This window comes from Vulpes vulpes, chromosome 2 (assembly GCF_048418805.1).
Source record: "Vulpes vulpes isolate BD-2025 chromosome 2, VulVul3, whole genome shotgun sequence".
NCBI lineage: Eukaryota > Metazoa > Chordata > Mammalia > Carnivora > Canidae > Vulpes > Vulpes vulpes.
Genome location: NC_132781.1, coordinates 55,171,805 through 55,188,364, shown reverse-complemented (window position 1 = coordinate 55,188,364; position 16,560 = coordinate 55,171,805). Strand labels below are relative to the sequence as shown.

The 16,560-nt window shown below is 55.9% G+C and overlaps 1 protein-coding gene across 18 annotated transcripts in view; it reads left to right on the top strand.

Moving 5' to 3' along the window:
- Positions 1–15,919, top strand: part of DNM1 (dynamin 1) — a 45,717-nt gene extending 29,798 nt beyond the window's left edge. For 2 of the 18 annotated variants that reach the window (XM_026009415.2, XM_072748511.1), the window contains exons 12-23: positions 860–930; positions 1,102–1,153; positions 1,359–1,370; positions 3,699–3,812; positions 7,618–7,727; positions 8,365–8,476; positions 8,922–8,933; positions 9,508–9,678; positions 10,757–10,998; positions 11,366–11,581; positions 13,707–13,743; positions 14,667–15,919. In XM_026009415.2, coding sequence (XP_025865200.1) covers positions 860–930; positions 1,102–1,153; positions 1,359–1,370; positions 3,699–3,812; positions 7,618–7,727; positions 8,365–8,476; positions 8,922–8,933; positions 9,508–9,678; positions 10,757–10,998; positions 11,366–11,581; positions 13,707–13,728 — 1,134 coding nt within the window. In that variant the 3' untranslated portion in view covers positions 13,729–13,743; positions 14,667–15,919. Of the gene's footprint in view, positions 1–859; positions 931–1,101; positions 1,154–1,358; positions 1,371–3,698; positions 3,813–7,617; positions 7,728–8,364; positions 8,477–8,921; positions 8,934–9,507; positions 9,679–10,756; positions 10,999–11,365; positions 11,582–13,706; positions 13,744–14,283; positions 14,286–14,663 lie in introns of all 18 variants that reach the window. The other 16 variants (XM_026009408.2, XM_026009409.2, XM_026009405.2 and 13 more) reach the window with 13 other exon arrangements.
- Positions 15,920–16,560: the final 641 nt, after the last annotated feature.

Sequence of the window (16,560 nt, the reverse complement as noted above, 5' to 3'; positions counted from 1 at the left end):
GTGATCTGCCTCATTTCATTGTGTCTTCACCACTCCCAGGAGGCAGACCACTTCATCTGATGAACTGGAGACTTAGTGAGCACAGGTTTATTATAGAAAGCAGTGGCGCTTGGGTCGAAACTCAGCAGTGTGCGTCAGGCATGTCACTCTGGTCGGAACTCAGTTACAAATCCTATCACTTATCCTGGGATTTTCCAATGCCAGAACCTAGAAATTGTCCTCATTCTTTTGAACAGCTATAGAAAGCTTTATTGTTCAGAGGATCCAATAATGTATTTTACCTTCTGATGGTCATTGGCTTGTTGAAAATTTTTCTCCTTTACAAACTACACCACACTGAACACCCTGATATACATATATCTTTGCTCACTTTGTGAATCTATGTATCTATCTCTAGATGTGAATATGTGCATTTTAATATTGTTCAATATTGCCAAATTACCCTCCAAGAAGGTGATCCTAACTTGTACTTCCACCAACAGTATATGTGAATCCATCTTCCACAATGCCCACACTGGTCATTACCAATATTTATTATTATTTTGACAGGTTATAAAAGGGTCTCATTCTTTAGTTATGAGGGTGAGCATTCTTTTACATAGACTTATTGATTACATGTATTACCTCTATGAATTACCCATTCATGTTCTTTGGCTATTTTGATTTGTGTTTTTGTGTCTGTCTTTCATTTATTTACTCATAGGAACTCTTTATTTATTATGGGTACTATTACTGATGCATTGATTGATATATTATGGATTCTATATATGCTATAAGTATGTTTCTTCCAGCCTTTCATGCATTTTTAAAACCCTGTCATATTTTTTCCACTTGCCTGTTGACCTGCATATCCTCAAAGGTTATGCTCCTCATCGATATTGAGCTGGCGTACATGAATACCAATCATGAGGACTTCATAGGCTTTGCCAAGTGAGTGCTCCCTAGGCTGAGAAGTCACACCTCTTGTGTGTGTGTGTGTGTGTGTGTAGGATCCAGGCCTGTTGGGTTAACCCTCTGGGTCTGGTGCCCACTGAGCAGTGGCATTGAAGCTAGGCCTCTTGAGAGGAGAAGTTCTGAGACTCTTCCTTCTCTTCTTCTTAGTGCTCAGCAGAGGAGCAACCAGATGAACAAGAAGAAGGCTTCAGGGAACCAGGTGAGTGAACCCCAGTGCCCCAGCCGGAGGGATGGAGGGTGCCGGATGGACGCCAAGCTCTGAGAGTCCCCTCCCCCGAGGGGAAGGGTCTCACAGGGGCCAGGGATCCTATCAGCTGCCAGCCACAAGCCTCCCACTCTGCCTCAGTAACCCTCTCTCCTCTCTCCCGATGCTTCTCGTGGTTGCTATGGTTACCTCTTTGCAGGATGAGATTCTGGTGAGTACCAGGACTGGGGCTCTTGGCTTATATAGCGAAGGGGAGGAGGGGACCCATTTGTAGTGGGGATGCCCAGGGGGCAAAAGGGCACTCTTTGGCTTGAGCTGCTTGCACATATCAGCACATGGATGCCCACACATGCTCTCAGTCCAGAGGCAAGGCCTGGCCATTCAGAGTCCCATCAACCTGTCCATTAGTGCGCATGAGCTAAGCTTCTACTTCAGTCAGAGGTAGACCATTTGGGCTGGGCGGGCACAAATGGCTGGCAGGGGCCTGGCACTCAATGGGTGCTCCTCAAATATCTGTTGGATGGATGGATGCATGCATGGATGGATGGATGGAAGAGAAATATGTTTTTAAGATAGCCATCTCTACTGGAGAGTTGAGTAAAGAGATAAATGAATGTCAAGAGACAAGTCCCTCCTTGCCCATTCTGTCCTTCAGATTTCTGCTGAAACAACACTTCTTACCCCCACCTGTACACACAAGCCATGGTCTGGAATCTTCCAGAGGCCATAGTTTCTTTATGACAATCTAGGTGTTTGTGTGATTATTGGGTTCATACCTATTTCCCTCTCAAACCCCATGAGGGGAAGGGTTGGGTCTCTCTTGTCCATCAGCAAGTCTTCAGCCCTACAGCCTAGTGCCTGGCATAGAGTAGGTGCTCAGTAGAACTAAGGCATCAATGAGTGTAATATCTGAGTTCAGCAAACACTCGGTGGTGCCTACACTCCACAGGCTGCCAGACAGGAGTCAGATTCTGGCCCTGCCCCCTGGAGACCTGAGCCTGCCATCAGGCCCCAGCAGGATGGGAGTTGGAGGGGCAGGAGGTTTCTGGTGCAGGAGCTCTGCAAGGGGGTTTAGCAGAACTGGGGGTGGCCAAGGGAGGACAAAGCCTGCAGGTCAGAGCAGGGAGTAGAGTGACAAGGTCTGCTCATGAGATACTGGGGTAGGGAGTGCCAGGGCATGGCATTTGGACTCAGTTCCAAAGATAGTGACAAGACACTAAGGTCCTTATCGGACCTGGACAGGGTAGAAGAGGCACCACAGAGCACCTGGCTACCTTGTTTCTGTTAATGGCTAAGGTAGCTACTCAGCTACTGATCCACTATGTCACTTGGGTTCTCTGCAAGGTTCCTGGGGAAGCCAGAGGGTCGAGGAGGGTTCCAGGAGGCCTCAGAAGCAGGCTTTCTTGCCAGCCCCAGGCTCCTCGGCTCTTCTCTGGATGCTTAGAGAAGCCAGGGAGGTCAGGGCTAGGGGAAGGAGAAGAGAGGGTTCCCTCCTCCTCAGTTTGGCCCACCCCCAGGGTCTAGTTAGTGGCCTTGCCCTTGGAGTAGAATCTACAGGCCTTGTTTGTGGTGATGGCTCAGGATGGTCTTGGGGACAGCTGCTTCCTGCTGGAAAACAGATCTTTGCCTATTTCTCTGGGGTCCCCAGGGAGGAAGGGCCTGTTCAATTCATGCTCAGCCTTTCACCCTGTTCCCAAGCCCTACCACCCTGCTCCCATTCAGGGCCTGAGGCCAAAGACCCTCAGAACCATTCATGTTTTCATGCCACAAACATTTATTGATCACTTACTGATTGCCAGGCACACTGCAAGGCGCTAGGATATACCAGTGAGCAGGCAAACGAGTTCATAATTTAGCAAGGCAGTCTGACATCAACAGATAATTGCTCACTCTCTCTCGCTCTTTCTCTCTCACACACAGACACACACAGACATACACATGACACACAATCTTGAAACCTCAGTCATTGTCATAGGAGAAGACTTAAGGGAGTTGTAAAGGACAGTAAGACGACAATGAGGGTCCTGACTTATACTGGGGGTCAGGGAGTGCCTGCCTGAGAATGTGACTTTTGAGCTGATACCCAGAGGGTATGGAGGAATTCAGCAGGCCAACAGGAGGGAAGTGCTTTCTAGGCAGAGACAGCAGCAGCACTTATATAGTCATTGAGATCAGAAACAAGTCTTAGAATTAAGTGGATCTTAAGCTGAAAAGACATTGCCCAGTTGGCCCCCTACACTCTACTTGCATACTCTTAGCGGTGGGGAGCTCATCCCCTACCAAGGCTACCAGTCCCCTACTCAGATGGCTCTGACTATCAGAAGGCTCTCTATCCTGAGCTGACCTATGCCTTCCTCTGTCTTCCAGTCTGTTACTTGTGGTTCAAAACAGGGCAGGTCTGGCCCACACCCTCCCTGCCCAGCCAGGCTTCCAAGAGCTGGAGGAGGGGTGGGCTTTTGAGTGTTTCTCTTTGCCTACCCCATCCTCCAGGGGGAGTCCTGGCCTCTCCCCACTGACTCCCTGCCCTCTCACCCTCCAGGTCATCCGGAAGGGCTGGCTGACCATCAACAATATTGGCATCATGAAGGGGGGCTCCAAGGAGTACTGGTTTGTCCTGACCGCTGAGAATCTGTCCTGGTACAAGGATGACGAGGTGAGTAAAGGGCCACTGGTCATCAAAGGGTTTGGCTGGGGCCAGATTCAGGCTCAGACACTACTCCAAGGGCTTGGAGTAGATTGGGCCACCCAACAAACAAAGTTTGTTTTGTTTTGTTTTTTTTTAAATCCCATTAAAGCCCCTTGAATAGAGGTGGCCTGCAAGGATCAGAGGCAGACAATCCTGAGAGCTCATCCAGGCGGGAAAGAGAAGGTGCCTTGGCAGGATCAGGGAGCTTGGGCCAAGTGCCCTGAGGAGGGTAGGCAGGGGTGCTGGGTGCCCCTCCCTGACCCCGCCAGCCCTGTGGCCTTCCTGTTTTCCTGCTCTGGGGTGTGCCGCCTCTCTTGTGGCCCCCACAGACCTATGACACACACATATGTCCAGCTGCCAGACACCCTATTAACCCCTGCACCCCAGTCCTCCAGACCCCACGGGCACAAGAGAGATGCCCTGAGGGCCTCCAGGCCAAGGGGCCAGGAGTGATGGGGCCCTGCAGAGGCTCCACACAAAACCCCTCCCTGCCCACATGGGCTCACAGAATGCCTGCCACCTCCCTCCCTTGCTGCTGGTCTCCTTTAAAAATGAGTCTATTTGGCTTCCACATCTGGATTCCAGAGGTGACCAGAGAGAACAGGGAGGGCTTTGGGCTTTGGGGGGGAGACTTGTGGTAATGAACTCCAGCTGGCCACCCAGTGGGGGAGGGGACCTTCTTCCTGAGGAAGCTTTCGGAGGAGAGGGAGCTCTCAGTGGGGAAGTGGGGCTGGGGTGGGAGCTGTGATTTTGGTCTCTGAGCTCCCTCCTTGATCCCTGCCTCCTCCAAGTCGCCCTGGGCAAGGCCCCCTCCTCCTCATCTTGGGCTGGGCCTTCCGTCGTCACTGGCGGGGGCGCCAAGCCATCTGGACCTCATTACCCCAACCCTGGCCTCTCCCCGAGCATGGGGCCCCTGGAAGGGTTGGAGTGTGAGGTGGCGTGACGTGGGGGGGGGGGGGTGTCGCTTCCTGCTCTGTCGCTCAGGCAGGCTGCCTAGACCCCCTCATGGGCTGGGGGCACTGATTACTGGCCCTAGGACTCCTGGTGCTCTTAAGTTGGGGGTCCTTATGTGTTGGGCCAGGGGACAGTGTGACCTGGGGCTGAGGGCTGCCCTCTGGGAGAAAGTATCCAAGAGGGACCCCGTCCTTGAGTGGTGGGGTCTTTCTGAGCTTTGTATGTACATTTGAGTTGGGTTGTGTGTGGGAACTGTGCTGAGCATGTGTGGGGTGCAGTAGGGGTGGGTAGTAAGTGCTGGGGGGTGGGGTGTGTGAGGCTGATGGATGTTATGTGTGGCGGGAGGGGTGGTGGTGCAGGAGAGTGTTTGGGCTATAAGCATCTAGGTGTGGTTGGGAGAAGACCATGTGTGCCCTTTCTCGGTGTGTAAGTGAAGCTGTATGTAGCAAATGGGCTGGAGGAGGGAGAGTGTGCATGTGGAGCATCTGAGAACGTGCGTGTGCTTGCGATGTAAGCATGGGAGAGAGCTCGTGTTCCATTGTGAGGGTATGTATGTGTGCACAAGCTTGTGGCCTTGAGATGTGTAAGTGTGCTTGCGGCATGAATGTGTGATATTAGTTTGGGTGTGGGAATGTATGTGCCTGAGTGGTGGAGGTGTGCATGTCGAATTGAGTGCGTATGTGTGTGTGTGTGTTGCATGTGTGTGGATTTTTGCACTAGAACAGCTTGCGGACATGGAGGTGGTCTGGGCTGCAGGGAGGATGATCTGTCCCCCTCTCTCCCCAGCTACCAGCTCTCTAGTCTTTGGGACATGGGCGGCCCTCTGGGCAGACAGGCGGCTCCCCATATCCATAGTCCTCATTGAACCCCCCATCTTCTCGGTCTCCCTCTGCCACCCATCAGCATCCCCATCCCGTCTCACAGCACGGTGCCCCCCTCCCTCTACACCTCCTCCCAGCACCCCCTGCACCCCCCAGCAGCCCCCTGCCCCATCTCCGGGTTCCGGTTCTGGGATGGCGGGTGGGGGTCAGTCCAGCTCTCCAGCGGCGGCGCCGAGGGTCTAACCCAGCCCAGCCTAACCAATGTGCAGACTACTGTACAATTTGGGAGTCCTGAACAGATAGTCTAAACACTGGGTAGACGGAGTGGAGGTGTCCTCTGGTCCTTCCAGGCAGCTGTGTCTGTCCGTCGGGTGAGAGCTTCGGCCCCATCTCCTGGAGACCCAAGGCCCCCAGCCCCAGCCCAGCCAGCCCGTGGTCCCCTCTCTGCTCCCGACTCCCCTTCTGCCTCCTTTGACGTGGCAGGGGTGAGCGGGAGCTGTGGCTGGGAAGGAGGGGCCTGGGGAGGGGGCCGGCCGGCAGGAAGGGAGGGGTGGGGGGAGGAGGCCGCTCCTACCTAGAGTCCAACCCCAGAGCACAAGGGCGGGTGGTGGCGGGGCCTCCCTCGAACGCTTCCAGATGTTCCCTGGCCGCGTGTGCAACTTCCTTCTCTCCTCCCCCAGCCGCCCTCTGGGGCTCCCGGCCACCCGCCTGGCATAAAGAAGGCTTTATGTGGCTGGACGGGCCAGGCGGGTGTGGAGGGCAGAAGGAGGTGGACAGGATGGTGCCAGGACTGGGGAGCAGGGTCCCCCTAAATCCATCCCCGACCTGAGATCCTGGATGAGGCTCATGCCCAAGCCCTGAGTCCCTGAGATCCGCACAGACATTCCCCAGCCACGGCATGGGTCCTGTGGTGTGGGCACGTGGGGTACCAGGGGTTCCTCCTCCCAGAGCCCCCTCCTGGAGTACCTTCTCTGCAGAACCCCCGAGCCTCCCTTGGACAGCTACAGACAAATGTTGGCCCACAGCAGGCACACATTAGTGTGCACGGAGGCCTGGCACCCACATGCCCATCCACAGATACATATTACTCCTCCCAGATGACTACAAATAAACCAAACGCATTCAACCTATTCAGCAAACCATATGCACATGAACATGCAAGCCCACAGTGTTCCCCACAGGCACACTCCATACAAACACAGATATTTACAGCTGCCACATACATCTATGAAAGTGTGCACACATCCGCCTTGACACACAGGCCTGCTCACACAAACACATGGCCATGCGAGGCACCTCCTCAGGCACACACATGCCCACACACACACCTACACAACACAGACACGTGGCCTCACATCACAGTGGTGATATGGTACGTGCTCCAGCTGGCATGTGTTTACACACACAACTACACACATGCTGCACACAGAGACATACCATCTCCAGGCTTGTGCTGTGCGCCTGATTGCTAACACATGGGCGCCTGGGGGGTGGGGCGAAGAGAGGGTGTGGGCTGAGCCAGCCCTTTGAAGCTGCTGGTGCTGGTGGCCCCCCTTCTTGTCTCTATAGTCAGGAAATGAAATCAGCAACTTAGCTAAAGCAGGTCCCATTGGCCAGGCCAGGGGCGAGAGAAGCTTGAGTGAGGGGTCCCTGGCTAGGGCTGGCCTGGACAGCATCCAGGGCTTGCTTGGGGGAGAGTAGGATCCACCCTCCGTCTCGCCACCCTGCCCTCTTGGGCTCTGGCATGGATGCAGAGGTGGTGGGAATGGCTTGAAAGCCACTGGGAACCAGAGGTGCTCAGCAGGTCCAGGGCTCCGTGGCCAGGCTTTCTTCAGACAGCACCTATGCTGTGCAGGGGGCACGGGTGCCCAGAAGCCCAGGGCCGCCCTGGGGCTCCAGAGCCCTGCTCCCCCACTGCCCCAAACCTCCGCATGGAACACTCTTAGGATATGAGGCATGGCACTGACCTCACCCATCGCTCCCACCTCTATCCACAGGAGAAAGAGAAGAAATACATGCTCTCCGTGGACAATCTGAAGCTACGGGACGTGGAGAAAGGTTTCATGTCAAGCAAGCACATCTTTGCCCTCTTTAACACTGAGCAGAGGTGGGTCCCCAGACTGCAAGCCCCAAACCACCTTTCCTGAGCAGAAAGGAGAGGGACCTGCTCCAAGCCCCACAGTGAGAGTCATTCCTTTGACAAATATTCAGTCAATCACTTGGTAAGCGCCTGCTCTGCCTAAGACACCCTGCTAAGCATGGGGGACAAAGGGCCCATCAGGCCGGATCCCCTTGTTGCTCAGTGTCCAGCAGGGTTGGTGACAGTACCAGGCCTCTCACCTCTCAAGCCAGGGCTGACCGAGGGTTCAGTACAGCTGCCATCAGGGAGGTCCCCAGAGAGCCAAGGAGGGAGCCAATGGAGGCTGCACAGTCAGGGATGCCCCTCGTATGAGATCTCAGTCCCCCTTCTCCTTTTTAGTATCTTTTTAATAGAGCATTTTACCATTTATTTCACTGAATCCTTACAATGACCCAGGGAGGCAGGAATTGTTTTTATTAATCCACCTTCCAGGCAAGGAAACAAGCTTGGGAGGTGAGGGGACATGCCCAGGGTCACACAGCTGGGAAATGAGGAAGCCAGGACTGGGCCCCAGGTGTGATGTCCTCAATCTGTGCATGCCCTTAATCACCTGGGTGAGTGGGTCTCCGAGCCTTCTCCCCTCGCCGCCTGCCCCACCTTGCAGGAATGTCTACAAGGATTATCGGCAGCTGGAACTGGCCTGTGAGACGCAAGAGGAGGTGGATAGCTGGAAAGCCTCTTTCCTGCGGGCTGGCGTATATCCTGAACGTGTTGGGGTGAGTGGAAAGGCAGGGAGGGGGGCAAGTTACTTCTAATAGGGGGCCCTGAATCATTATCCTCAGCGATGCCAAGTCATGTCATCAGGGCTCAGAAATAGCACAGATCCTCCCCCTTACCTGTACTGGGGTGGGATCAGAGTTAAGCCTTCTTCCTGTCCTCCAAAGCCAGTTTTTTGTGAGCCTCCTCGACCACAGATGGCAATTCCTTCATTCTCTTCATAGAATAGTTCAGGGGGTTTTGTGGCTACCTTCATTTTCCTTCTCTCCTTCACTGTGGTGATGTCTACAGTTGCCTTAGGGTTGGGGTCAAGTGCCCTGGGTTCACTCATCTTTTCCTTTCTCTGTGTGTGTGTCTGCTTTGGCTGTGCTTGCTGGTGGCGGCGGCGGTGGTGGTGGCAATGCTGGTGTCGTGGCCTCTATGGCTTTGGTGTGGGCCTCCCAGGACAAGGAGAAAGTGAGTGTGCCCCTCTCTCACCTTCTGCCAGGTGTCTCCAGCCTGGGAGCAGCTCTGGCCAGGTCTTTAGAATCAGGAAGGGGGTGGCACCTGGGTGGCTCAGTGGTTGAGCATCGGCCTTAGGCTCAGGGTGTGATCCCAGAGTCCTGGGATCGAGTCCCACATCAGGCTACCCCCAGGGAACCTGCTTCTCCCACTGCCTATGTCTCTACCTCTCTCTGTCTTTCTCATGAATAAATAAAATCTTTTTAACAAGAAAAAAAAAGAATTTTAGAATCAGGAAGGGGCCTTGGAAAGGTCTTTGCTAATTGAGAGACTGGGAGACTGAGGCAAATTCTAGGCACCAAGTTGAGAGCGGAGATAAGGCTGAACAAGGGTTTGGGTGCCTTAGAGACACTGGGGTGGGCAGAGTGCAAACACAGAACGTTTGGAGGAGCCAGTGTCTGTGTGTTCAGGCCCTTTGCTCTTTGTACTCAGTTCTCCAGGCACCCTTCAAGGGGCTGAGACCCTGGGAGTAGCTGGAACCTGGCTATGAGGGCCCAGCCACTCTGATGCCCTCTATTCTCAATGGCAGGCCAGCGAAACAGAGGAGAATGGCTCAGACAGCTTCATGCACTCCATGGACCCACAGCTAGAGCGGCAGGTGGAGACCATCCGGAACCTGGTAGACTCATACATGGCCATCGTGAACAAGACCGTGCGTGACCTCATGCCGAAGACCATCATGCACCTCATGATCAACAATGTGGGTGCAACACTTTGTGGGCAGTGGGTGCTCTTTTGGGACCAGGGAGGGAGTGGCCAGGTTGGCCTGGGGGAGGCACAGACCAGTCCCTTGGGATCAGGTCTAGAGAGGTCGGTATAGGTCCACACTAGAGCTGTCCAAAAAGAAATATAATGTGAGCTTTATATATTATTTTGTATTTTGATTCACATACCCAAGTTGTTCCAAACATGCTTAAATGTTTCCCAAAAGGGACTAGGAATCACACCTTTTGAGAACTCCCTGACCATGTTTTGAAAAGCGTGCCCTGCAGAACCACTACCACCCATGGCTTAGTGAAAAAGCATGGCCCCCAGAGAATTAGAACTGTATTTCAATCCTGGCTTTGCCACAAATTCTGTTTGACTTTCAGTAAACTACCCTTCCTGAGCCTCTGTTTCCCTCTATGTAAAAATATGGATAATAATAGAGTTGAGAATTAAGGGAATATAAAGTGCAGAGCAGCACAGTGCCTGGCACATAGTAGGAGTAGGTGCTCAACATATATTTAAATAACGAATAAGTGAGACACAGACCTATGGTGTAAAAACCTCAGTGCCTCCCCATGAATATCCCAGGGCCTGCACCAGGTAGCACCTGTAGAGCATAAAGGAGCCCACCACCTACACATAGAGACTCAGATTTCACCCAACCCAGGCATGTATTTACATCTGCTTCTCAAGGGCTTGGGAATTTTTAAAATGTCATCTACCTTATTTTGGCCCCGTGGATTGTGCAAGTCCTTGGAAAAGGTTATAACTATCCCATTTTACAGATGAGGAAACTGAGGCTGAAACAAAGCTGAATAACTAGGTGTGCTGGTTGCATGGTAGGCCCTGAGTGCCCTCCCATATCTATGACCTTGGACAGGTCACTTTTCCCCTCTGGACCATCTGAGAAAAGGGCAAGCATGGAGACGGGAAAGCGGGGGAGATCTCTGAGTTCAGACGAGTGGCAAAGCCAGGACCACAGAGCTCCCAGTCCAGCGCACAGTCCCCCAAGGCGGCCAGACTGGTACAGGCGTCAGGTCCTAGCCCCTCCTCTCTTGGCGCGCCCGCAGACGAAGGAATTCATCTTCTCGGAGCTGCTCGCCAACCTGTACTCGTGCGGGGACCAGAACACACTGATGGAGGAGTCCGCGGAGCAGGCGCAACGGCGCGACGAGATGCTGCGCATGTACCACGCACTGAAGGAGGCGCTCAGCATCATCGGCGATATCAACACGACCACTGTCAGCACGCCCATGCCCCCGCCCGTGGACGACTCCTGGCTGCAGGTGCAGAGCGTACCGGCCGGACGCAGGTACCAGGGCCGGCCCCCACGGCCCCAAAGCCCCCCAACCCGGGGCCCGCGGGAGGTGGGCCGGGACCGGGCAGTGGCGCGCCCGCGTCACCGGAGCGGCTCCCACCTGGAGCAGGGGGCGGGGCTTAGAGATGGGCGGGGCTTGACGCGGGGCGGGGCTTGCCGTGAAGCGCTGGCTGCGGGGCTGGGTGGAGCTGGAACTTCGGAGCCGCCAGAGGCGGGGCTTAACCTCCGGGAACAAGTAGGGCGCGGCGAGGCGGGGCTTCCGCGCATGGGCGTGACCGGCGCTGGGCTGGGGCGGGGCCTCAGGATAGGGCGGAGCTACTCATCTCTTCCCTCCTTGTTTTCCGCGCCCTGTCGTCCGCAGGTCACCCACGTCCAGCCCCACGCCGCAGCGCCGAGCCCCCGCCGTGCCCCCAGCCCGGCCCGGGTCGCGGGGCCCTGCTCCTGGGCCTCCGCCTGCTGGGTCCGCCCTGGGGGGGGCGCCCCCCGTGCCCTCCAGGCCGGGGGCTTCCCCTGACCCCTTCGGTCCTCCCCCCCAGGTGCCCTCGCGCCCCAACCGCGCCCCGCCCGGGGTCCCCAGGTGAGTAGGGGCTGAATGCGGCGGGAGAGACCACCGGGCGGGCGTAGCCGGGAGGAAGGGAGGGCCAGAGCCCGCCCTCTCCATCCAGGGCGCTAGGACGTGGACGTGGACGCTGGAGCCACGGGAGGTGTGGCCGAGGGCTGGCGGAGCCTGGCCCCCCAGGGAGCGCTGAGTCCCGGAGGTGGTCGTTTCTGGGGAGGGGGCCATGGGACTCATCCCACCTGCCCCCTTCTTTCTAGCACTTGCATGGCGCTTCCCTCCCTTTTCACTTCTCTCCTCCACCCGTTGCATTCCTCCTTTCTCCTCGCGCTCCTCCCTCTCCTGCACTCCTCCCTCCGTTCTCCATTCTGCCCTCAACTTCTCTCTCCCAGTCCCTGGTGACCTACCTCAGGTCTGGGGATCTGAACCCAGATCCTCTCCAGATGTGGAATTTGTTCACTTACACCTCAGGGCTGCTCTGAGTCCTGACTCTCTGAGCTGTCCCAGGGGGCATCTGGCCTCTGGCCCACAGGAACAGAGGCCACGCTGTGACTGACCAGCAAGGTGTGTGATGTGTGTGTGGGCGTGCACACAAGTGTGAGTGTAAGAATGGCATCCAGGCACGGGCTAGGACATGGAACAGCTGGAAAAGGGGACTGGGAGCCATGGGGCAGTCTAATGGCTTTCTTCTTTTGCCCTGCCTCTGGCCCAACCTGGCCTGAACCAACATGGTGGGTATGTAGGCAGGAGTGGGTGAAGGCTGCCCCATTTTCCCGGAGATTTCCAAGGAAAAGGATTCTACATCGTCCCTTGGATTTGCCTTCTTGACTCATGACCATTTTTCAAGGAAGCTCATTCTGATCCCTGTTTCCAGTGGCCACATTCTTTGAGGAGAAGCACATCAAATCAGTAGCAACCACTTGTGTTTCCACATGCCTGGAGGGTAGGGCCTCGCCTTCTTGGGTCTAGCCTCCATGAACCCCAAATGAAGCAGAGATGGGACTTGCTTCCATGGTGATCTGATGACCAAAGCAGATGGGGTAAAGCAGGCAGCATGGTAGTTGGTCGAGAGCGCTGGATTGGAGTCCAGATGTTCTGGTTCACCCTGGGCTTTCGGCAAGTCACTTTCTCTTCCAGGGCCTTAGTTTCCCTTCTACCACATGATATTTAACATTCTGCCTTTCTCCCAGGGTTGGTGTGAGGATCAAGGGAGACAGTGACTGTAGAACTGTCTGCAGTTCTACAGTTCAGACTGTAGCCACAAACTGCAGATGTGGCTATAGGAGCACTTTGCTAACTTCTCTTGTGAGTCGAGATTCTTAAGGGTATTTGACATGCCCAGGTGTGACATATGGGAAGAGGAAGATTTGGCACCTGCTCTAACTCCAGTCTCACTAACATACAGGAAATGCTTGGCAAGTCACCGCCTTACCTCGGGGAAGAGAACAGTCTGGGATGCTTCAAGACAGATTGACCTAGGGGAGGTCTGGGGGCTGATTGAGATAAGACTCAGGTGATGAGGAGTCAGGGGCGTCTGTATGGAGCAGCAATGAGGGCAAAGGTTTAGCTTGGGATGCATTGAGGAGAGCCACTGGCCAGAGAAGAGTGCAGATAAAATGAGGAAGAATAAGAAAAGGTTGCCATGGGTACAGTGGGGGCAGGTTGCAGAACCTTAAAAATTCTTGGGACTCAATGCTGTGGGGACTAGGGAGCCATGGAAGGTTCTCTGGCAGAGAAATGACAGCTGGACCCTGAGAAAGCAAGTCCTGTCCCTTATGGAGCATTGCAGGTGGCCCTCTGAGCACTCCAGGCACGAATGTGCAGGGAGCTGGTGCAAATGCCTCCTGTGTATGGGCGAGCTTCTGTGTCGTGACTCAGCCCACGCGTGTGCTTCAATGTGCCGAGTGGCTGCATGCCCCGGATCCGTGCTGCACGTGCCAGCCAGTGAGGGTGCTGGGCAGCGGGAGGTGGGGGAGATGTATGCGTGTTGTCTGTGGGCATGTGTGTCAGCGTGTGCATGCGGGGCCGTGGGGCCTCCCAGCATGTGTGTGCACGCCCGGGCGTGTGCGTGTGCGTGACCCCCACCCCCCAGGCCTGCCCTGTCTGTGCGTGTGAACTGCCATGTTGATTTCGTGCTGTCTTTCAGAATCACTATCAGTGACCCCTGAGGAGCGTCAGCCACGGTAGGTGCATACATGCCTCTCTGCCTGCTGCATGAACAGTGTGTCTGCCCCCCACCCCCCGCCGCTGCACCAGCTCCACACTGGGGGGCGCACCTGGGACCTCAGAGCCAGGCTCCCCTCCCTCTCCCTTCTGCAGCTCCAGACTTATTCTTTCCTCTTTCTGTCCTCGCTGCCAGCTGGCTCTCTCACCTCCCTCTCAGCGAGCCTCGGGACTCAGTGCCACTGCTCAAGACTGAGCCTGGGGAGCTCTTGGGACAGGCTCCGCGCCCGAGCTGGCAGACACAGGTGCTCTCTGGAGCCATCAGAGAGGACAGAGGGCTCATGGTTTATGGTGTAGAGGCAGGAACCTTGGAGGGGGTTGTGCGTGGGGCTGAACTCAGCCAGCCAGGCTTGGAACTTTGTCCTGGGGGTGCCACACTCATTGTCCAACCTGAGCCAAGCTGTCGGGGCAGGGCAGCTGGCGCCCAGCTCAGGAGCTCTGGGAACCAAGGCCATGATAGGACAGAGGAGGTCACAGCCCCACCTCCTCTATGGTGCCAGCAGTTGAGCAGCAATTTGGGGCGAAGGCTCTGGTTTGCTGATTTCTGAAAGCTGGAGGGCCCTGTCCACAGTGTAGGGGCGAGGTAGGATCATGCAGCCTGTTCCTCTCCCTCCTTGGTATGGTCATGCTTGTGACGGCACTACAAACAACAGTGTCCTCTGTCCCAGATGAAGCACCGTAAGCCAGCCCTCAGGCTCCTGGGCCTAGGCCTGGTGCTCCTGGGGTGACCTACACTTTTCAGCCAAGGGGACGACAGTGTCCACCGATCTAGGCAAGTCAGCTTTTCTGAGTCCCACCCTGGTTGGGCTGCACATGCGCCCAGCAACCCACCTGCCACTCTGTCCCTGACGCTGACTCTCGCTCTTCTGCTTTTCCCCAGCAGGAAGGGCCCAGCCTCACCTACGCGACCTGTGGTCCCCCGGCCAGCTGAGGCTCCCCTCTTAGACTTATAAGTCTGTGGCCGCTGGCATCCGGCTTGCCTGACCTCCCTGCCTCCCCAGGGTCCCTTCTGAGAACTCCGGGCTTTCTGCCCACCCAGAGGGGCCTCCAGGTGCCCCTCCAGCCATCCTTTTAGCTTTGCCCTCCTGGTTCAAACACTGTTCTTTCTCCTGTCTCTCTCCACGAGGACTGGTGGCTGTGGCATGGGGCGTCAGGACCCACATTCCGAGACTAGGGATGGTCCTGGGCCAGTACATTGGAAGACATGGGGGCCAGAAAAGAGGGAAGGCAGAGGGGCCGAGCATGTGCCTGGAGCTGTGGGTGCACTGCCTGGTGGTGTATGAGAGACCGGCGTGCGTGGCAGAGGGAGGGCCGCCCCGGCCTCCATCCAAGACCCCTGGGAAGCTGTGGCCCCCACCCACCTCCAGTTCCTCCTACCTTCCCTTTCTCTCTCCTCCATTCCAGAACCCTTGCCCACACCCTCAGCTTTGTTTTCGCCCCCTGCCCTCCCCTCCTACCCCACCGGGCTTGGCTGCCCTTGCCTTACCAGTTCTCTTCCTCCTTCTCTCCGTTCTCTTTTTGCTTTCTCTCCAACTGCCAGCCGATCGGGTCAGGCAAGTCCGTCCCGTCCTGAGAGCCCCCGGCCCCCCTTCGACCTCTAACCAGATCCCTCTATTCCTCGGAGACCTCCCTTTCCAAGCCTGCCTGGACGGCTGTTCTGTGACTTGACAGTGGCTCCCCAGTCCCAAAGCCTCCCCCTTCATCTGTGACTTAGTCTGTTGTAGTGGTGAGCTGACACATCCAGGCGTGATATTGGTGAAAACTTGTGCCCCTCTGTGGTATTGCTCCTATCCCATTCTATAAATAACTATAAATACACACACACACACACACATACATACATATATGGCTGCCACAGCCTCGCCTCTAGTGTTGGGAACCAATCACCACGCTGTCCTTGAGGAGTCTTGTGGTCCAACTACAGGGGAACACTGTCGCCCTGACATCCCCCTCTCCAAAGTGTGCCACCTCCAATGAGCCTCCCTGTCATGCCCGGCCTGTGGACGGCCACTCTTCCGTCCCTCCCCCGCTTGAGCACAGGGGGGCGCTGTACTGGCAGCTGTGTGGTCCTCTGCCACCAATCTTGCTGTCTCTTGGCTGAGAATAAAACCCATTTCTGGACGATGGGAGACTGTCCTCTGCTGGCTTGTGTTTTTGTGGAGTTCAGGGGAAGGGGAAGGCTTCAACCTTGGGATGAAGCGGTGGGGAAGGGCCCCACCATTGCTAGGGTGTTGGGATGAGTGGTGAAGAGAGGTCCTGTCCTTTCCAGGGCCTACTGGGAAAGCACCTGAGGGTTCATGGGTTATCTTTCTGGGAAGCCTGCTCTGCCTACTAGGGGGCAGGGGCACCAACTCAGCCCAGAGGGAGGATTGGGGGCCCCTGGCACGCACTGTGCAGGGGAAGGACAACAGGCCACCAGAGGGCCAGGGTGATGAGAGGGCAAAGTGCCTGAACTGGAAGGCAGCACTCTTGGTGCGAGGACCCTGCTTTCCCCAACCCAGGATTAGATCAGGCTCTGAGCCACTGGACCATTAAGACAGGAGTGCTCCTTAGAGTCCCATGCATGGCAGGGGCCCTGGGATCCCCCAGGCTTCCCCAAGCAGCATGGGGGTGACAGGCCTGGACCATCTCCAACAGCTCTCTGTTTGCTAGGCAGGCTCAGAGACACTGGGGCTTTGCACAATCCAGAAGTCTGCCCTCTGCTGGCAGGATCTGCTCCCTGTTCAATGCCCACAGTGCAGACCCCAGGACCTAGGGGCCAGTGACTGGAAACAGGC